Below are 17,736 nucleotides of genomic sequence, written 5' to 3' on the forward strand. Positions count from 1 at the left end.
ATTAGAGCATGAGAGGAAGCTAGCTAGAAATATAAAGACAGATAGTAAGAGTTTTGATAGATATTTAAATAAGAATAGAGTTAACAAAGTGAGTGTTGATCCTATAGAAAGTGAGTCTGGGGAATTAATAATGGAAAGCAGGGAGATGGCAGATGAATTGAACAGGTATTTTGCATTGGCCTTCATTATAGAAGATACAGGTACAGCCCAGAAATAGCTGTAAATCAGGAAATAGAAGGGAGGGAGGAACACAGGCAAATTACAAACACCAGAGAAGTGGTACTGAGAAAATTGTTGGAGCTGCGGGGGTGGGGTGGGTGTGTGTGTGTGTGTGTGTGTGTGTGTGTGTGTATGTGTGTTTGTGTGTATACACACAAGCTGGGCACAAGTTAATAGGAGACAGGTTATTGGGAGGTTGGATTTAACATTTGAAATTTTAGATAAGTGGAGAGTTTGTTTCAATATCAAAGGGAAGTCAGAGGTATCAAGAAACATGTTTGCATCTTGCAGGAGTTCCATAGGTAATATCAAGATATATCAAGAAATGGCTGAAGGCACTGGATAGTGCAAATGCAATGGGCCCTGACAATATTCCTGCAATAGTACTAAAGACTTATGCTCCAGAGCTTGCCACGCCTCTAGTCAAGCTGTTCTTGTACAGCTACAACATTGGCATCAAACCGGCTATATGGAAAATTGCCCAGGTATGTCCTGTACACAAAAAGGAGGATAAATCCAACCCGACCAATTACAGCCCGTCAGTCAACTCTCGATCATCAGTAAAGTAACGGAAGGGGTCATCAGTGGTGCTATCAAGCAGCATTTGCTTAGCAATAACCTGCTGAATAACACCCAGTTTGGGTTCTGCCAGGGCTACTCAGCTCCTGACCTCATTACAGCCTTGATTCAAACATGGGCAAAAGAACTGAACTCCAGAGGGTGAAGTGAGAATGACTGCCCTTGACATCAAGGCAGCATTTGACAGAGTGTGGCATCGAGGAGCTCTAGAAAAACTGGAGTCAATGGGAATCAGGGGGAAAACTCTCCAATGGTTGGAGTCATACCAAGCACAAAGGAAGATGGTTGTGGTTGTTGGAGGGCAGTCATCTCAGCTCCAGGACATCACTGCAGGAAGTCCTCAGGGTAGTATTCTCGGCCCAACCATCTTCAGCTGCTTCATCAATGACCTTCCTTCCATCATAAGGTCAGAAGTGAGGGTGTTTGCTGATGATTGCACAATGTTCAGCACCATTTGTGACTCCTCAGATACTAAAGCAGTTCATACCCAAATGGAGCAAGACCTGGACAATATCCAGGCTTAGGCTGACAAGTAGCCAGTAACATTTGCACCACACAAGTGTCAGGCAATGACCATCTACAACAAGAGAGAATCTAACCATCACCCCTTGATGTTCAATGGCATTGCTATCACTGAATTCCCCAATAATGACATCCTGGGGGTTACCTTTGATCAGAAACTAAACTGGACTAGCCCTATAAATACTGTGGCTACAAGAGCAGGTCAGAGGCTAGGAATCTTGCAACAAGTAACTTACCTCCTGACTCCCCAAAGTCTGTCCACCATCTCCAAGGCACAAGTCAGGAGTGTGATGGAATACTCTCCACTTTCCTGGAAGTGTGCAGTTCCCACAACACTCAAGAAGCTTGACACTATCCAGGACAAAGCAACCCACTCGATTGGCACCACATGCACAAATATTCATTCCCTCCACCACCGACGCACAGTAGCAGCAGTGTGTACCATCTAGAAGATGCAATGCAGGAATTTACCAATGTTCCTTAGACAGTACCTTCCAAACCCATGACCACTATCATCTAAAGGACAAGGGCAACAGATAGATGTGATCACCACCACCTGAAAATTCCCCTCCAAGTCACTCACTATCCTGACTTGGAAATATTTTGCCATTCCTTCATTGTCGCTGGGTCTAGATCCTGGAAGTCCCTTTCTAATAGTACTGTGGGTGTTCCTACACCACATGGACTACTGTGGTTCAAGAAGGAAGCTCACCACCAACTTCTCAAGAGCAACTAGGGATGGGCTATAAATGTTGGCCCAGCCAACGAAGCTCACATCCCGTGAATGAATAAAAAAAATAGAAGTGGGGTATTATATTTTATTGACCAGAAAGCAAAGGCAAACTTTTACGATCCCAGCTGAGATTACCCCTGGACAAACCTGATTCCAGGGTGGAACCCAGCTTGGTAGATCCTAACTTTAATTGCTTATTTAGATACGTGGAGAGTATCAGACACACCACATTCTGAAACCAAGTGACAGATGCCACTTCAACCAGATGCTGTGGATCTCTCCTCAACTCTCCCTAGACGATTGTCACACTGCGAGCCAATCGATCTCATTGAACTCCATCTTTCACATGAGGGTCTTCAATCTCCACTCTCCAAAACCTCACTTTGGAGGTTTCCCAATCCAATGCTTTCTCTCAGAAAGGGTTCACCTCTAGGGTTTCAAACTCTCCTTCTGATGTTCCTCTTCCCTGGGTCACTACATGCATTCAAACTGTCCTCCACGCACTGTCTCTCACCGCCTCAGCCAACAACAGTACCACTGCATCACATGCCCTTGGCAAAGAGCTACAGACCTTCAGTTGTCTCTTTGTGCTTTCTTGCCTCTTCTCAAGGCTTTATCTCTTCAACCTTGAAGCTTTAAACTTTAAACTTGGAGACTTTCTCTGTGCCTCACTCTTAACAGGACCTTTTCCAGGTTCCTGCCCTTCCTTTAACTAGTAGGTCTGTTTGGGACTTTCCCCTATTCCACTCTTTTTGATTTGGGGTCTTTTCTTTAGCTTGGGACTGGCTATCTGTCTGCTTTGCTGTAGTCTCACCTGGCAGCTACTTTCAAAACCAATGTTAGCTTAGAACTGGCTATCTGTCCCTTCTAGGTTGCTTCTGTTTGACAGCTATCTTCAAAACCAGTTGAACTCCAAAAACTTCCAAAACAAACTGACATTTCTCTTCTTCTGTGTGTGTCTGGGGGAGGGATCTGCCTCTCTTGACACCTGTTGCTCAGCAACAGCACTGTTCTTCCTCTACTCTTGTTTGCTTAATTTAGCTTAAGTCATAAAACTCTCATTAGAAATGCAGGTACCTTTTTAAAGGGAAACTAAAACTCAGTTTGACTTTCCTTAGCACACAGATACAGACATGCAAATCAAGCTTAAACTTTAAAGCTAAAACTCATTCCTAACACATACAGGTACCAATTTATCTTACTTAAACTATCGCTATTTCCTAACAAGAATAGAGGCATGAAAGATTTTATATTTGGAAGGATTTGAATTTCAAAGAGGTGTGAGAACAATGGAATCTGAGATGAAAGGGGAGAAAAGTATTTTAGAATTACGTATCTGGGAGCTATAGCTGTTTGAGCTGCAGTGGTTGGAGCTAAGCTGTTGAGCTGGAGCTGAGTTGGGAGCTGTGGCTCTGGACTTGGAGAAGATGCAGGTTTGAATCAACCATTCAGTCAAGCCAAAAAAAAGCCTTGGACTACAACAAGCAATTTTATTCTGAAGATTGGATTCCACAGCAATATGGGAGAGATTTACGAGGTCATATGATATACCTCTATTAAAACTACTGTAGTTTGCATTGGGTAATATTACTGGATTTCTCATAGTTAAACATCTATAAGGTAGTGTTGCCTGAAAGGTGCTTACTTGTGAGTCTGACCAAGTGGAGGGCTTTTTGGGGGGAACATTTTATAAGACTAAGTTTAACCGTGTAGCTATAATCTTGCGTGCTTAAGTTTTCTATTATTCCTGTTAATAAAACTTTTACTTTTAATTTTTAAAATCCTAAAAATGTTACTGGATCTCTTACTGCTGAGATGGGTACATCTTCTTCTCATTTTCAGAATACAACAAAAAGGGTATGGTCCGTAAGCCAGGTTTCCATCTGGGATTTGGTTTGTGCAGCAATTGGCATCGGCTGTGGTCATAACTCTCGTGAAATAGTAGATCGGTTGGTTTTAATTTTCCAAACTCCCTAGATTCAGGGAAGATTTCATTAGGTTGAAAAATAGCAAATGTAACTCCTTTAATAAAAAAGGGAGGGAGACAGAAAGCAGGAAACTACAGGCCAGTTAGCTTAACATCTGTCACGTTGGAAGCTATTTTTAAAGATGTTATAGCATGGCACTTAGAAAAATTCATTGCAATCAGGCAGAATTGGCATGGTTTTGTGATAGGGAAATCATGTTTAACCAATTTTTTGGAACTCTTTGAAGGAGTCGCATGAGCTGTCCGTAGAGGGGAACCGGTGTATGTACTGTATTTAGATCTCCAGAAGGCATTTGATAAGGTGCCACATCAAAGGTTATTGCGGAAAATAAAAGCTCATGGTGAAGGGGGTAACATATTGGCATGGATAGGAGATTAGTTAGCTAACAGGAAACAGAGGTAAATGGGTCTTTTTCTGGTTGGTGGGATGCAATGAATGATGTGCCACAGGGATCAATTCTGGGGCCTCAACTTTTTACAATTTATATAAATGACTTGGATGAAGGGACAGATGGTATGGTTGCTAAATTTGCTGGCGACTCAAAGATAGGCAGGAAAGTAAGTTGTGAAGAGGATGAAAGGAAGCTACAAAGGGACATAGATAGATTAAGTGAGTGAACAAAGATCTGGCGAATGGAATATAATGTGGGCAAATATGAAATTGTCCATTTTGGCAGGAAGAATAAAAAAGAAACATATTATCTAAATGGTGAGAGATTGCAGAGCTCTGAGATTCAGAGGGATCTGGGTGTCCCAGTGCATGAATAACAAAAGGCTACTATGCAGCTACAGCAAGTAATTAGGAAAGCTATGTTATCATTTGTTGTGAAGGGAATTGAATATAAAAATATGAAGGTTATGCTTCAGTTGTACAGGGCACTAGTGAGACCACATCTGGAGTACTGTGTACAGTATTGGTCTCCTTATTTAAGGAAAAATGTAAATGCATTCGAAGCAGTTCAGAGAAGGTTTACTAGACTAATATCAGGAATGGGCAGGTTGTCTTATGAGGAAAGGTTGGACAGGCTGGGCTTGTATCCGCTGGAGTTTAGAAGAGTAAGAGGTGACTTGATTGAAACCTTTAAGATCCTGAGGGGTCTTGACAGAGTCGATGTTGAGAGAATGTTACCTCTTGTGGGAGAATCTAGAATGAGGGGGTCACAGTTTAAAAATAAAGGGTTACTCATTTAAGACAGAGATGAAGTGAATTTTTTTCTCTCAGAGGGTTGTGAGTCTCTGGAACTCTCTTCCTCAAATGGCAGTGGAAGCAGGGTCTTTGAATATTTTAAAGACAGAGCTAGATTAACAAGGGGGGTGGGGTGTGGTAAAAGTTATCAGGGCTGGGCAGAAAATTACAATCAGATCAGCCTTGGAGCAGGCTTGAGGGGCCCAGTGGCCTACTCCTGCTCCATGTTCGTATGTTTGTATCTCTCCTCTGTCCCACTTCCTTCTCCCTCTCCGTCTCTCTTGTTACACTCTCCTGTCCCTCTTTCCTGTCCCACTCCCCTGCCCCTCTTCCCTGCCCCTGTCTCCTGCCCTCTCTGCTATCCCTCTCCCCTGACACTCTCTCCTTTTCACTCCTCTGTACCTCTCTCTTGTCCCTCTCTCCTATACTTCTCTTTTTTCCCACTCTCCTGTCCCATTTCTCCTATACCTCTCTCCGTTTCAGGCACTCAGCCATGGAAGGCTCAGGTCAGGAGCGGCTGTGGAAGAATATGGTTTGGGGCAGCCATGGCAGGGTTGAAGTGGCCATGGAAGGGCCGGTGGTGACTATGGAAAGCTTTGTGTTTGGTCATCAGGTTGGGCAGTGTCAAAACCCTTTATTTAACTCATGTGTTGGAGTTGTGTTCTCCACCTCCAGATGATTCCACTGACACCAATAAACAGACCTCTACTCACATGAGGTCAGTGAGAATGGAAGGAATGGGGAGTCTAGCACTTAGACTGTCCCTAATTATCAAGTTGCTTGACCAATTGCTACTGTGGGTCTGGCAGTCAGTCTCCAAAGCAGCCAATCAGCAGTGGTGATGGGTGGGATTAGGCAGGAGGAGAATACAACCTGTGTTAGATTTCATACATTATGATTCATGCTGAAACATTGATCAATTGTATTGTGTTGGGCTTTCACAAAAATACTGTTCTTTTTAAGCTGAGGAATGTCGGCATGTAAGTTTGGCCAAGTCAAGTTACAAATCATATTTCTCCAAGTGAAGTCACAGGTCAAAAAAGGTTTGATTTGAGTCAGACTTGAATCCAGGTCACTGACCCAAGTCAACAAGTCTACAAAATAGTCATCCTTTATGTTCAAGTGAATGTTGGAAGCCTATTTCACATGTAAGACATCACAGACAAGCACAATCCAGTTATCACAGAATTCCAAATGGTTACAGTCCTGGAGATCGATCAACCTGCTGTGCCTGTGCTGGCTCTCCATAGACTCATAGACATTTACAGCACGAAGGAGGCCATTTGGCCCATTGTATCTGTGCTGGTTAACAAAGATCTGATTACACTAATCCCATTTTCCAGCGCTTGGCCCATAGCCCTGGAGGCTATGGCAATGCAAGCAAATATTTAAATACTTCCTAAACATTATGAGAGTTTCTGGCTCAACCACACTTTTAGGCAGTGAGTTCCAGACTTTCACCACCCTCTGGGTGAAAAGATTTCTCCTCAACTCTCCTCTTAGCCTTCTATCTCTTACCTTAAATCTATGCCCCTGTTTATTGACCCTACTAATGGAAAAAGTGCCTTCCTACCCACCTTATCTATGCCCCTCAATCTTATACACCTCTATCAGGTCCTCTCTCGACCTTCGCTGCTCCAAGGAAAACTCTACCAGAAACTTACCATAGAACCAAGATCTCATTGCAAAATTTCTGCACCTAAATGCGTCCAAGAAACCAGCTAACCTAAATTGGCTGCAGCGTTTAAAATCTATGCTTCAAGGGCAACCAAAGGACACTTAACCGTATATTCTTGTACTTTTTAAAAATTGGACTTGAACTCCCCTTTTTTGTGTGCACGTGAACCTGAATGACTGAATGAGAGCTGAATGCTTGACATCACACTTTCATTATTTTTCTCTGGTTTAGTGGTTAATAAATTTGCTTTTCCTTTGACTCAAGACAACCTTGTTTGATTGGCTCCCTATTGCTCACAGCTTAAAGATTTAAATACATTCTGATTTGGAAAAGGAAACTTAAAACCTTTGTTGTGACCAAGCGAGGAGGTTGAATAGAGGGGAGCCAATTCACTCCTCCTCACCTGGTCATAACAATATTTATTGACATGTTTCCCCAGATTACTTTAATCCCTAGACTGCCGCTGTGAATTCAATTTGTTTTCGGTAGCAGATTCACATTGCCAACAGTGTTTACTCAGGGATGCCATGGGTTAAGGGCATGCAGTTAACAACTATTTCCAGTGCCAGAGTACTTTAAACAGTTGAAGGGGGATGCCAATCAGAAGACAAGACAAATAAAGAAACTCTTGGTGTTTTTAAAAGAAAGTTTTGAAAGAAGGGAGATGATGTAAAGTGGCTATCAGGACAGATTTTCAAAGAACTCTGGTGAACGTTGTGACTGTAAGATCAGTCTTTGATAGGGAAATGGAACTCATACAAACAAATCACTTTGAAGTTCAGTTACAATTATAAAGGCAAACATGGCAGCCATTTTATATTAGCAACATTCCACAAGTAACAATGACCAGTTAATCTGCTTTTATTTGTGTGAAGAATGTTGGCCAAGACACTGGCAAATCTCCCTACTCCTTTTCAAATAGTGCAGTGGGATCTTAATTCCAATAACCAAACTAATAAAGCCAGGAAGCCAAGTATTACCGTTGATCTCATCATATCAGAGTACTTTGCAATATCCTTTGCATCCCCATCAGACATACATAGCAAACACAAGAAAGACACAAAGATTGAGAATTCAATCATTTTTATTATCTCCTAGTGACACATTATACTGTATAAATAGTCTATTGTTAAATGTTCTTTGTTCCTTTTAAAAAAGCGATAACTTAATGATTATATTATACAAAGCTTTACAAAAATAAATAAGTTTATTTGAAATCTGTACAAAATGCTAAGTCCTTCACAGAAGGAATTTAAATACTCTTACTTATAAAGTACACCTCGTTGGCCTTGGTGCTAGTTTAATATTTACATTCTTCATGTAACTGCGGATTTCAAATCTGTAGCTTTGTATTAATAGCAGCCTTTGTATAGCATAGTTTAAGCTGTTTTATTTTCTTTCTTCAACAAAATAAATCTTGCCCTTCATCACTGAGGTAGGTGGGGACTGAATTGGTCAGAAGCTGAAACAACGACCAGTGTCAGGACCTTCGGATGTTATTTGACAATATCTTGAAGCAAGGATATTACAATAAGAAATCCACCCCCACCCCCCTCTTCCCAAACCAAGTTCATCCCTCTTTCCAAAGACACCGGCTCTTGTGGGGGCACAGGGTTCTCCATCACTTCGTTGTGGCCATTCTTAATTTTCTGTCTAGGCTCACACATTTCAACAGGCATCTGACTGTGGGAACATCACACTGAGCCTAGTCCTGTCCTCACACCCATGCAATTTGCAGCCCAAATCACTGGATAGCAATCACGAGTGGGAATTCTGGATGATTTCGCCTATACCCTGCCCCAGCCTAAGATGTAAGGGCAAATATCGAGCCCTAACAGATGTTCCAGCTGAGATCAGCTAACTCAATACTGAATGGGAATGAAACCAATATTTGCTTTTAATTTTCTGTAAAGCTCTCATTCCAAGGTTCTGGACCCACCTCTTGGTTTTTCAGTATTCTAGCTAATGCCAGTTATATAACCTTGTTACATGCAAAGACTTAAGGCAGCAGCTGGCAATGTCGTGGATAAATCAGAATATGCAAAATAAACTGAACTGGGCTTATGATAATCCTGCAAAACCAAGCGGGAGTCTTGCTCACAGACACAGCAGGTTGACAGGTTCGGACCACATATTCTCTGGCAGCATGAGATTGCAGGCTTTTCAGATTGAAAAAAATGTGGGGCACAGGATGAAGGGCATAATCAATCAGCGCAAAAACGGAATCTTCAGCTTCCAATCTGTGGCACAGCAATTGACTGATGCTTTTTCCCTCTTAGTACCAATGTTAGATATTATTCTATAGCGGGAACAATAATTATGACACCCAGGGTGTAAGAATTCAACTCACAATATAATTTGTGAGCTAGCAGAATATTCTAGAAATAATCTAAAACAAAATGTTTCTTGCAATTTCCAGGGATTGCTTCCTCTCAGAGAATAACGGAGTGTCTCATTGCAGAGAGACAGTATTCTTTCACTTATAACAAAATGTGGTTACATTTTAGCTTGCCAGCAGCACTCATGAATTAGGGTTTTACATGCTTATTGAGGAATGAGAAAAACCTCTGATTTCACTGTCAACAGTGAGAGTTCCTGGTTTTTAAAAATCCACTTTGAGCTACTAACACAACTATTGACTTGAGAGATAAACAATGCTAGCATTGAGTTCCCCAATTAACCCCACTCCTCCTGCCCAAACTTTATCCATCTACAGAACTGTTATGACTGAATCAAACATTCATGGTCAAAGGGAAAAATGGGTCAGATGAGTATCATGTTTCACATGACAAATGAATTGGGAAACTCTTACTTTCAGTGCATTTAGGTTGAATAAAAAATATCTGAATTGTCTTTCATGTATGTTGGTTCCTTAACTACAAGCCCGTATGGTGCAAAGGCCAATCAAATGTTTTGGCTTTTTTGACATGTTGCAGCTCTCCTGCGGCAGCACATGGCCATCACGCATGACACATTTCAAAGACCTTTTCCTAAAGCCCTTCCCGCATGTCTTGGAGCAGACTGACCATTCCCCCAACAACCACCGTGGGCAGGGGGTGTCTGCACACAATCGGAGGTCATCAGGCTTCAGTTCTTTCACGCAATCAGTAGCTGGACTCCCATAGATGTCCGTACATTCGACTGCCCTGCGCTGCCACCCCAGGCCACATGACTTGGAGCACTCTCCCCATTCGCCAATAACCCACTCAGAGTTTACTGTTTCCTTGATGGCATTAAAAGACTCCTTTTTGGGATAGGGTTTAGCCGGCTGATGCTGCAGACTTTTCTTCACAAAGAATGTAAATTTGATTCTTGGGCGCAATGAGTCTCCCACTGTGAGTACCTCAACAATCAGGGGCTCCTTGAGGGCACCAAAGCTACGAATTCTTTCTAGCGACACCGATGAGCCAGTGTATCTTAAGATTGTGCCTTGAAATGAAATGTCCTGTTCAAGCGTTGACAAAGTGTACTCTCCATTGAGCAGGTATGTGCCATCAACTTTCTTCAATGCCAGATAGTTCCCATCATGTCTTGCTCCGCGGAGACTGCGTTGTTTTATGTCAATGTTGGTTGCCCCAGCTGGAATGGTAACAACCTCTTGGTATCCAGGTCTATAGAAACAGATTGAAAGAAAAAATTATCAAATTACTCTGCTGACTTTCAATTTCAATGTAATGTCAACTGAAGCATGAGCCCTTTTCAGTGAACAGTGGTCCCCATCTGTTTTGTGCCTGCCACCAACCTCCCAAATTTTCCGCCCTTTCTTCCTTCCTTTCCAGAAAGCTACATTGTACAGAATATATTTTTCACAGGTTTCGGTGGTCCCCTAGTAATTTCATGTAATCATTTTTCACCTATGGCAAGCTGTTCAATCACAGGAGCATCTCAAAGTTGAGTCCAGTCTTGACCTACGTGATACCCACACATACTTTTCAGCAGCCGTCACTGAATGGCAGTAAACTGCAAGAAGTCTGGTAATTTATTTCTCCAGTGATACCAGCGTCACCTTTTCAGTCAAAATGAGCAATGGTTTGAGAGGTTGGGGCAGGTTTGCATAATGATTCACTCACTAAATCACTATTTCCTCTGTCTCTTGCGACCATGAGGTTCTCAACATGCATAAAGTATCAGGAACTAGCAACGTTCCCGTAGGTGGGCAACTGAGGAAGTCTGAATATCAGACAAGGCCTAGATTTAAATCTGGCTATCTGAGTATGAGTTTAGTGGTCTATCATCTGATACGATGGATATTCTTTAGGCAGTCTAACCACAGAGCCAGCAGATAATTTTAAAAGGTGCTCTCCAGCTAGAGTTACTGAACTGTCTGAGCAACAGTGCTCTACATCCCGATTTAGTGTGGTGTCTGGAATACATTTCTGAAATTATGAAGGATATCAATTTAGCTTGGTGTTTTAAAGAGGCATTCAAATTGCTTACTAACATCAAGCATTAGGACTTAAGGTGATACTGTAAAGTTAGCTGGATGTTTTACATTTAACCAATATTGGCAGCATAAGCAAGGAGCTCCTACTTACTTGGAACGGTCAAGAGAACCAGCAATCTTCTTGCAAGTTGTGCCTTTGCCTCTGCACACACCACACTTATCAAACTTCTTGTTCGAACCAATGACTCTATCACAACCGGCCTTTACACACTGTCCTTGAACACAGACAGAAGTGGAGTCTGGGCTACATGGAGTGCCATCAGCAACCTGTGAAGAATAGGTTTATACTTATTACTAATCCAAGGAAGTATCCCAGTGGCAAAACAATCACTGCAGATGAATGAAGCATTAAACAGAAACTGCACTCGTAGCCTATATTAGAATAATTTTGATAAAATATTAATTCTCTTGGGCATGGGTAATTTTTCCTTTCTCCTGTTTTTACCAATGCAGATTTCATGGTATTTTTGAGTGCATCTATAATGCATCAAATTACTGAAAGCTTTTAAAAAGGGATAATTGATTAGCAGCTTTGGCTGAATAAGTAGTCCATGAGTGAGTGTTCTGTCCCTGTGCTAGCTGGCAATTTTCTACCCACTAAAATGAATGAGCAGAATTTGCAGGCTGGCTGGTACAAAAGTGGAAATGTCCTGCAAGATGTGTTTGAAGTAGTCTTTAGATTTTCTGAACTCTTGCCTGTTGTAATAATGACTAGACTTGCTCCTATCCCCCACAAATATCAGAGCTCAAACCACGATCCCAAAGGCCTTTTTGCTTCCTTTCCTTCCCTCAAATCAACCTGGGAGAAGCCCATGGCATTGTTAAGCAATTGGCAAACAAACCTTGGGCTGGAGCACATAGTAGTAGCCTGTGCCTTTTGCTCGGCAAATAAGTTTGCATCGATCTTTAGGAGAGACACCAGCATATTTTGGAATCCATTCGACTGCAGGCATTCCTCCAAAGACAGTAGACTTTGAGAGATCATTGTACACCTCACACTGCTCTTCACGGAATGTTTTGCCTGTAATAGAAACCATCAAAAGATGATCAAATACATTGATGTACTACTTGAATTAGTTCAAAGTCGAACAAAGAATTTGAAAGAAATATTCAATTTGTCAAGTTGTAAGCACCTATAAACATTGGAAAAGGGATGAATCCCTCTCAGCCAGAATTGCTGACTACAGTAAATTATCTCACCATTGTTAACTGGGCAATCCATGGTGTTGCATGATTTGTATTGCACTCGCTTTCCTTCACAGTACTTCCCACCATTCTGTGGAACTGGGTTGTCGCAGTGCCTGAATGAGTACTGTACTCCTCCACCGCATGTCCTTGAACACTCACCCCAGGGTCCCCATGGTCCCCAGCTCCCGTGCACTGGAGTCTGTAAAAATTGGATAAATAATTTAGAGAAAAAAAATCAGTAACATCAGTTAATTATACTATGGTTCTCCCCAAGCAGTCACTGTAATTATTTTTCTGCCATTATTTATTTCCCCTTAATATGTCCTCCCTCTTGTCCTAAGGGGCAAATCATTAGGCACTATAAGCTCTCTCACAACTTATCAAATCAAGGCTAACTTAATTTTACTTACAATGAGAATATTAGCGAGCACAAATGCTGAATGAGTGACAGTGAGAAAGCTTGAGGGTGAACTTTCACATATTTAAACCTATGTCTTAAAGGTGAAAATGGCTACCCGCTAAGCCACTGTACCATCTAATTGCCCCTTTATTACAGGGTATTTTTAGCAGGCAATGTCACAGAAGATAGGCACTAATTAATTGGAAGTGTAAATGAAGCAATCAAGATTAAATATGTAATTTAGGAGTAACCAAAGCAAAATACGTTTATGCAATGCTTACATTATAATCCTTCATGCTTGTCTGGTTAACACACTTTCCTTCCAGGCACCATTTTCCTTCCCCGCAGCTGGTACCATCGGCCCAAGGGAAGTGCTTAGTTTGGCAGATGAGCATCCCACCAGACATTCCAGTGCACCACAGTAATGAGCAGGTGTTGCCTGCATCAGGACAAAGCCTCGACTCTTCCCCAAAGGTGAACTGGCACTGGCGGTCTGCATTGTAGGTGCTCCCTGGCAGTTCACCAGGAAGTTGTAGTGGCTTCTGGGGCTTGTCCAGCAGACATTCTCCTGAAAACAGCGATGCAAACTGATTGTTAGCTTTTGATAACAATGGCACAATATAAAACAGCACAACCTAAGATCTTACTTGTCCATTTGCATACATTGAAAAAAAATTGGACATTCGCAATAAAACAAGAAAAACTCACAAAGTTATATTTAAATTGATAAAAATATTAACGTAGATAATTATAGATACCATCAGATTCTCAGATCTATAAATATAAAAAAAATGAAAAAAATTGTTCTAATAATGGTTAAAGTGCAATACAATTTGTAGTCCATTATTAAAACTAGTGGCTGTCTTCTCATTCAAAATGCATTTAATCAAATCTGTTGATAAGCTTGTACATTAAAAAAAATGCAGTTTACCAGAAACATAAACTTTATTTGGGGTAGGGGTGTGGTTCTTACCATGCCCATTATCCAGGAAGGAAGTGATCATGTAAGCACTGCAGGCAGACCAAGGCTGGTTCCTATCCAAGTTGGAGAGTGTCGACGCCATCATGTGGGAATTCCCAGTTAGACCAACGGTATGAAGACACTGCCGTGCGTCATCGTGGGGCATGTTAAACACGTGGCCTAGAAGGAAGAAAAGAAAATCACTCAAGTCTCAGATGATGCAAACACTTGAAGTCACTGGTGCTGGTGCTGGACTATTCCACATTCCACATGTGCCTCACTCTCTTGTACTAATGTCAGATGTACCTCAGACAATACTGGACTGTGCCCCCCATCCCTGTACCGTAGAATATATTATTTAGTCATAAACTAATAATATGTTCACATTTCTCTCAGATTAATAAATCAAATCTATGCCATGCAGCTACTAAAAGTTAGAAACTTACAGTTGCACAGATAATATTTAACACAAATGATAGATTACAAAGATGCTTGAATGCACTATCCCCAGACAGTATCTGTAATGAGCTAAGCAGGAATTACAAAATGAACACAAACTGCTGCAGGAATTCCATCTGCAGCACGTTAATGTTGTTGTAAAGCAAGTTATAAAATGATTACAATGAACAATTATCAAGGGGGTGGGCAGAGGGGAGGCACTTACCCAACTCATGAGCTGCAGTGAAGGAGGCTTGTAGACCATCATCCTCAATGACTGAGCAGCTCCGGCTAGGATCACAAATTGTCCCAACGTCAGCCATCCCAAGAGTATCACAAGTCTGGGCTCCACACAGATCCTTAATAAGAATAAACAAGGGCAGCATTTAGCAAAATCATAGGGGAAAAAAGGTTAGCTATAAATGCTGGCATCCTTCTTCACCAAGAACATTAAAAAAAATCATGTGATTCTCAAAAGATGCTTTGTGAAAGAGCCCTCTGCATGCACATTAAACAGATTGGACATGCATACTAATAGACTAGTTTGGACAGGAGCCTTGGCTTACCATTTTGGTGAAGAGTATAGCAGTATCGTAGTGCTCTGCATTACGGTCACTGGAGGGGTTGTGCTGCCTCTGCCAAGTACAGAAGTTCCTCAAGGTCAGGGCAGCATTAGAAGACACGTCAGGTCCCTTCTCCTTCTCGTAGACAACCAGGATCTTCACCACCACCAAGCTGATAGAGTTTTTGATGCTCGGGTGCTTATACAATTTGGCAGCCACCGACATTAAGGTCAGGAGATAGTGCTTGAGCCCACTGCCATGGAACTCTGCCATTGAATGATCTGCTACCAGCAAGGTCTCCACATAGCGAGGGGATGAGACAAATCTCTTGGCTCTTTGGTGCCCAGCGGGTTCTGATGGAGTGGCCTCTGGTGCAGATTGTTGGCTTTGAGTGCTCCCGGTTGTCTGGGGTGTATCTTGATCGTTTACCTAGACAGACATTAAAATTAAAAAAAGTGAATTAAAACCTTTATTTAAAATCAGTTCGACTCTCAAGCTTCCATGTCTAACACAGGCCGGCATCTCCCGTCGTGGGGCTGCCTTCTTTCAGAGCCCCTTGCAGCCAGACTCCTGCACACTGAGCTCAGCTAGTTGCTGGCTTTCAGTCTGTCTGACATCTGCAGTCTGACGGAATCCAGGAACTCAAAAGAATATAACCTTTTTTTTTATTAATAAAAGCAGCTCCAGCACCTCTCACTGCTGCCAACATTTGCTATACGTTCACGAATCGACCCTACAAAACATGTGTTCAATTGAAAAAAAAGAGACGGAATTGACTTCAAGGTTGAAAAAAAAAAGAGAATGACATTGTGTGGCAAATTAACCAGGGAAGAGGAAGAGGAACCGAAGACAACCCCGAACGAGAAGCACTGAAGCCCGAAAAAGGGAGAGGGAGGGAGGGAGGGGGTGGTGGTTGCTGTACTTACCCCGCACTTGGTACCACCAGGGCTGCCTGAGGATCTCGGTCTTGTCTTTCGGATTAAGTGAGGCGGGATGTCCCCTGGCCCCGTCAGATTGGTCGGCTGGATATGGTACTCGGCTCCTCCGATCACGAAAGCGCCCTGGATTCCATGGCAGAGGCTGACCGCCGCCAACGTGCCGGGCAGGGAGTTGACGGTGCCGGAGTAGAAGCAGTGGCGGAGGTCGGGGTCCTGTTCTTCCTCCTCCTCCTCCACCACCACCTCCTCCTCCTCCTCCACGGCGTTGCCAGACTTGGGTTGCCCCAGGCGTTGCAAGGTGACAGCCGGGGCCAGGAAACTCTGATCGGGCTCGAGCTCCAGGACGAACCGCTGCCCGAAGGCTTGAAGCCGGTAGACCACCTTCTTCTGCCCCATCTCGGCCGGGCTGCCCCCGGACCGGAGACCCCCGGCTCCGCCCTCCACCTCCTCCAACTTCTCGTCCAGCCGCACCGGGTAGACCAGAGTCTCCTCAGGGCGAGCGCCCAGAGCCTGCCCGGCGGGGGACAGGGCGGCCAGAAGCGGCAGCAAAACCAGCCCGAGCACCGCGTTCATCTTCAGAGAAATCCGGAAAGAAAAAGTTCGATCGAGCGGGGAGTCCGTCCAGCAGCCGCGAGTCGGTGGCCAAAAAAAAAAACACACACACACCCACCCCCCCAAAAAAACTTCCTGACAATTTGTTCAAACAAAAAAAAAATAATTTTTTTTAGTGCATTAAAATTTCTCCTGCAGTCCCCTCTTTTTTTGTCCCAGAGATTGAAAACGAAATAAATAAGTTTGTTTAAAAAAAAATAAAAGTCAGTCAGTTCCAAACTCTGCTTTGCCACTTTGCTGCAACAGGTTCTCTTTTTGTACACCCACCCCCCTCTCTCCTCCTCACTTCCTCGTGGAGTTGCTGCAGGATTTTCGCTGTTATTCTTTTTTTTTAAAAAAAATTCCCCTTTCCAAAGTGCTGCTCCTTTATATATATATATATATCAACTCCTTCCCCCCCTTTTTTTTACTTTCCTCACGCTTCTTTGGTTTGGGCTGTACTCAGCGCTGCTCGCGCTCCTTTTATACAACCCGCCACCACTCCTCACACTGGCCTCTTCCTCTGCCCGATCAAAGGCTGCAGCCTATCCCTGTTCGATGCGTAAGTGGGAGTTGGATCAGCCCAACTGGCCCACAGCCCGCTGAGCCCATCAGTCCAGGAAAAAGGCTGCTGATTCCTCCTCCCCCCACCACCCCCCCCCTCTCCCTCATCCACCGCCCCGGGGCTTTTTTTTTTGAGAGGTGGTGGCGGGGTGGGGGAGTTTACTGAACAAGTAATTCTCAACTCTCTTTTGCGCTTTAGGTAGCCCCGATGCCTCTTATGGAACCTGTTCTGCGAAACACAAAGTATCCTAGATACAATGTCACATTCGCAGTAGATGTTACAACTCCACCTCATTCATTGAAACTTGCTTCCGATCACTTGGCTCCCCCAAGTGAAATTCCGGGGAAACTGAACATGGGGGGGGGGGGGGGGGGGGGTGGTGGGGGAGAACCTTTGTCTCTTTATATCGATTAGGTAGATTACAGTTTCTATCTGAATTCAATGGGACTCCCGAAGGGAGGGTGGGGGGAGGGGAAGGGGGAAATGGTTCATCGCAATTTTTATCCAAATTATTCCGTTTCAAACCGCATGACATTTCTTTTACTTTACCGTCCAGCCGAACGGGGTATTAACCGTGTAAAATATTTTTTCAGATTGAATCAAAAAGAAAGCTCTCCAGAAACTAAAAGGACAAGTTTAGTTCTGAGCCTTTTGGGTGGATCCCAACTTTTTAAGGTGGACACGACCACTAATTAAGCAAAAAACCTCCCAAATCATTATTTAGAAAGCTGAAATAACACATTT

General features: G+C 43.0%; 1 protein-coding gene across 1 annotated transcript; it reads right to left on the bottom strand.

Moving 5' to 3' along the window:
* Nucleotides 1-7,970: 7,970 nt before the first annotated feature.
* Nucleotides 7,971-16,826, bottom strand: adamts1 (ADAM metallopeptidase with thrombospondin type 1 motif, 1). The gene is made up of 9 exons (XM_041211151.1): nt 15,825-16,826; nt 14,902-15,327; nt 14,562-14,694; nt 13,910-14,077; nt 13,218-13,504; nt 12,549-12,735; nt 12,191-12,369; nt 11,440-11,615; nt 7,971-10,515 (listed from the first exon to the last, which is right to left on the bottom strand). Exons 1-9 carry the CDS (start codon nt 16,407-16,409, stop codon nt 9,777-9,779), a joined length of 2,880 nt encoding a protein of 959 aa, XP_041067085.1. The 5' UTR covers nt 16,410-16,826; the 3' UTR covers nt 7,971-9,776.
* Between the last annotated feature and the right edge of the window lie 910 nt (nt 16,827-17,736).

Source organism: Carcharodon carcharias, chromosome 18 (assembly GCF_017639515.1).
Source record: "Carcharodon carcharias isolate sCarCar2 chromosome 18, sCarCar2.pri, whole genome shotgun sequence".
In the NCBI taxonomy this organism is placed as follows: Eukaryota; Metazoa; Chordata; class Chondrichthyes; order Lamniformes; family Lamnidae; genus Carcharodon; species Carcharodon carcharias.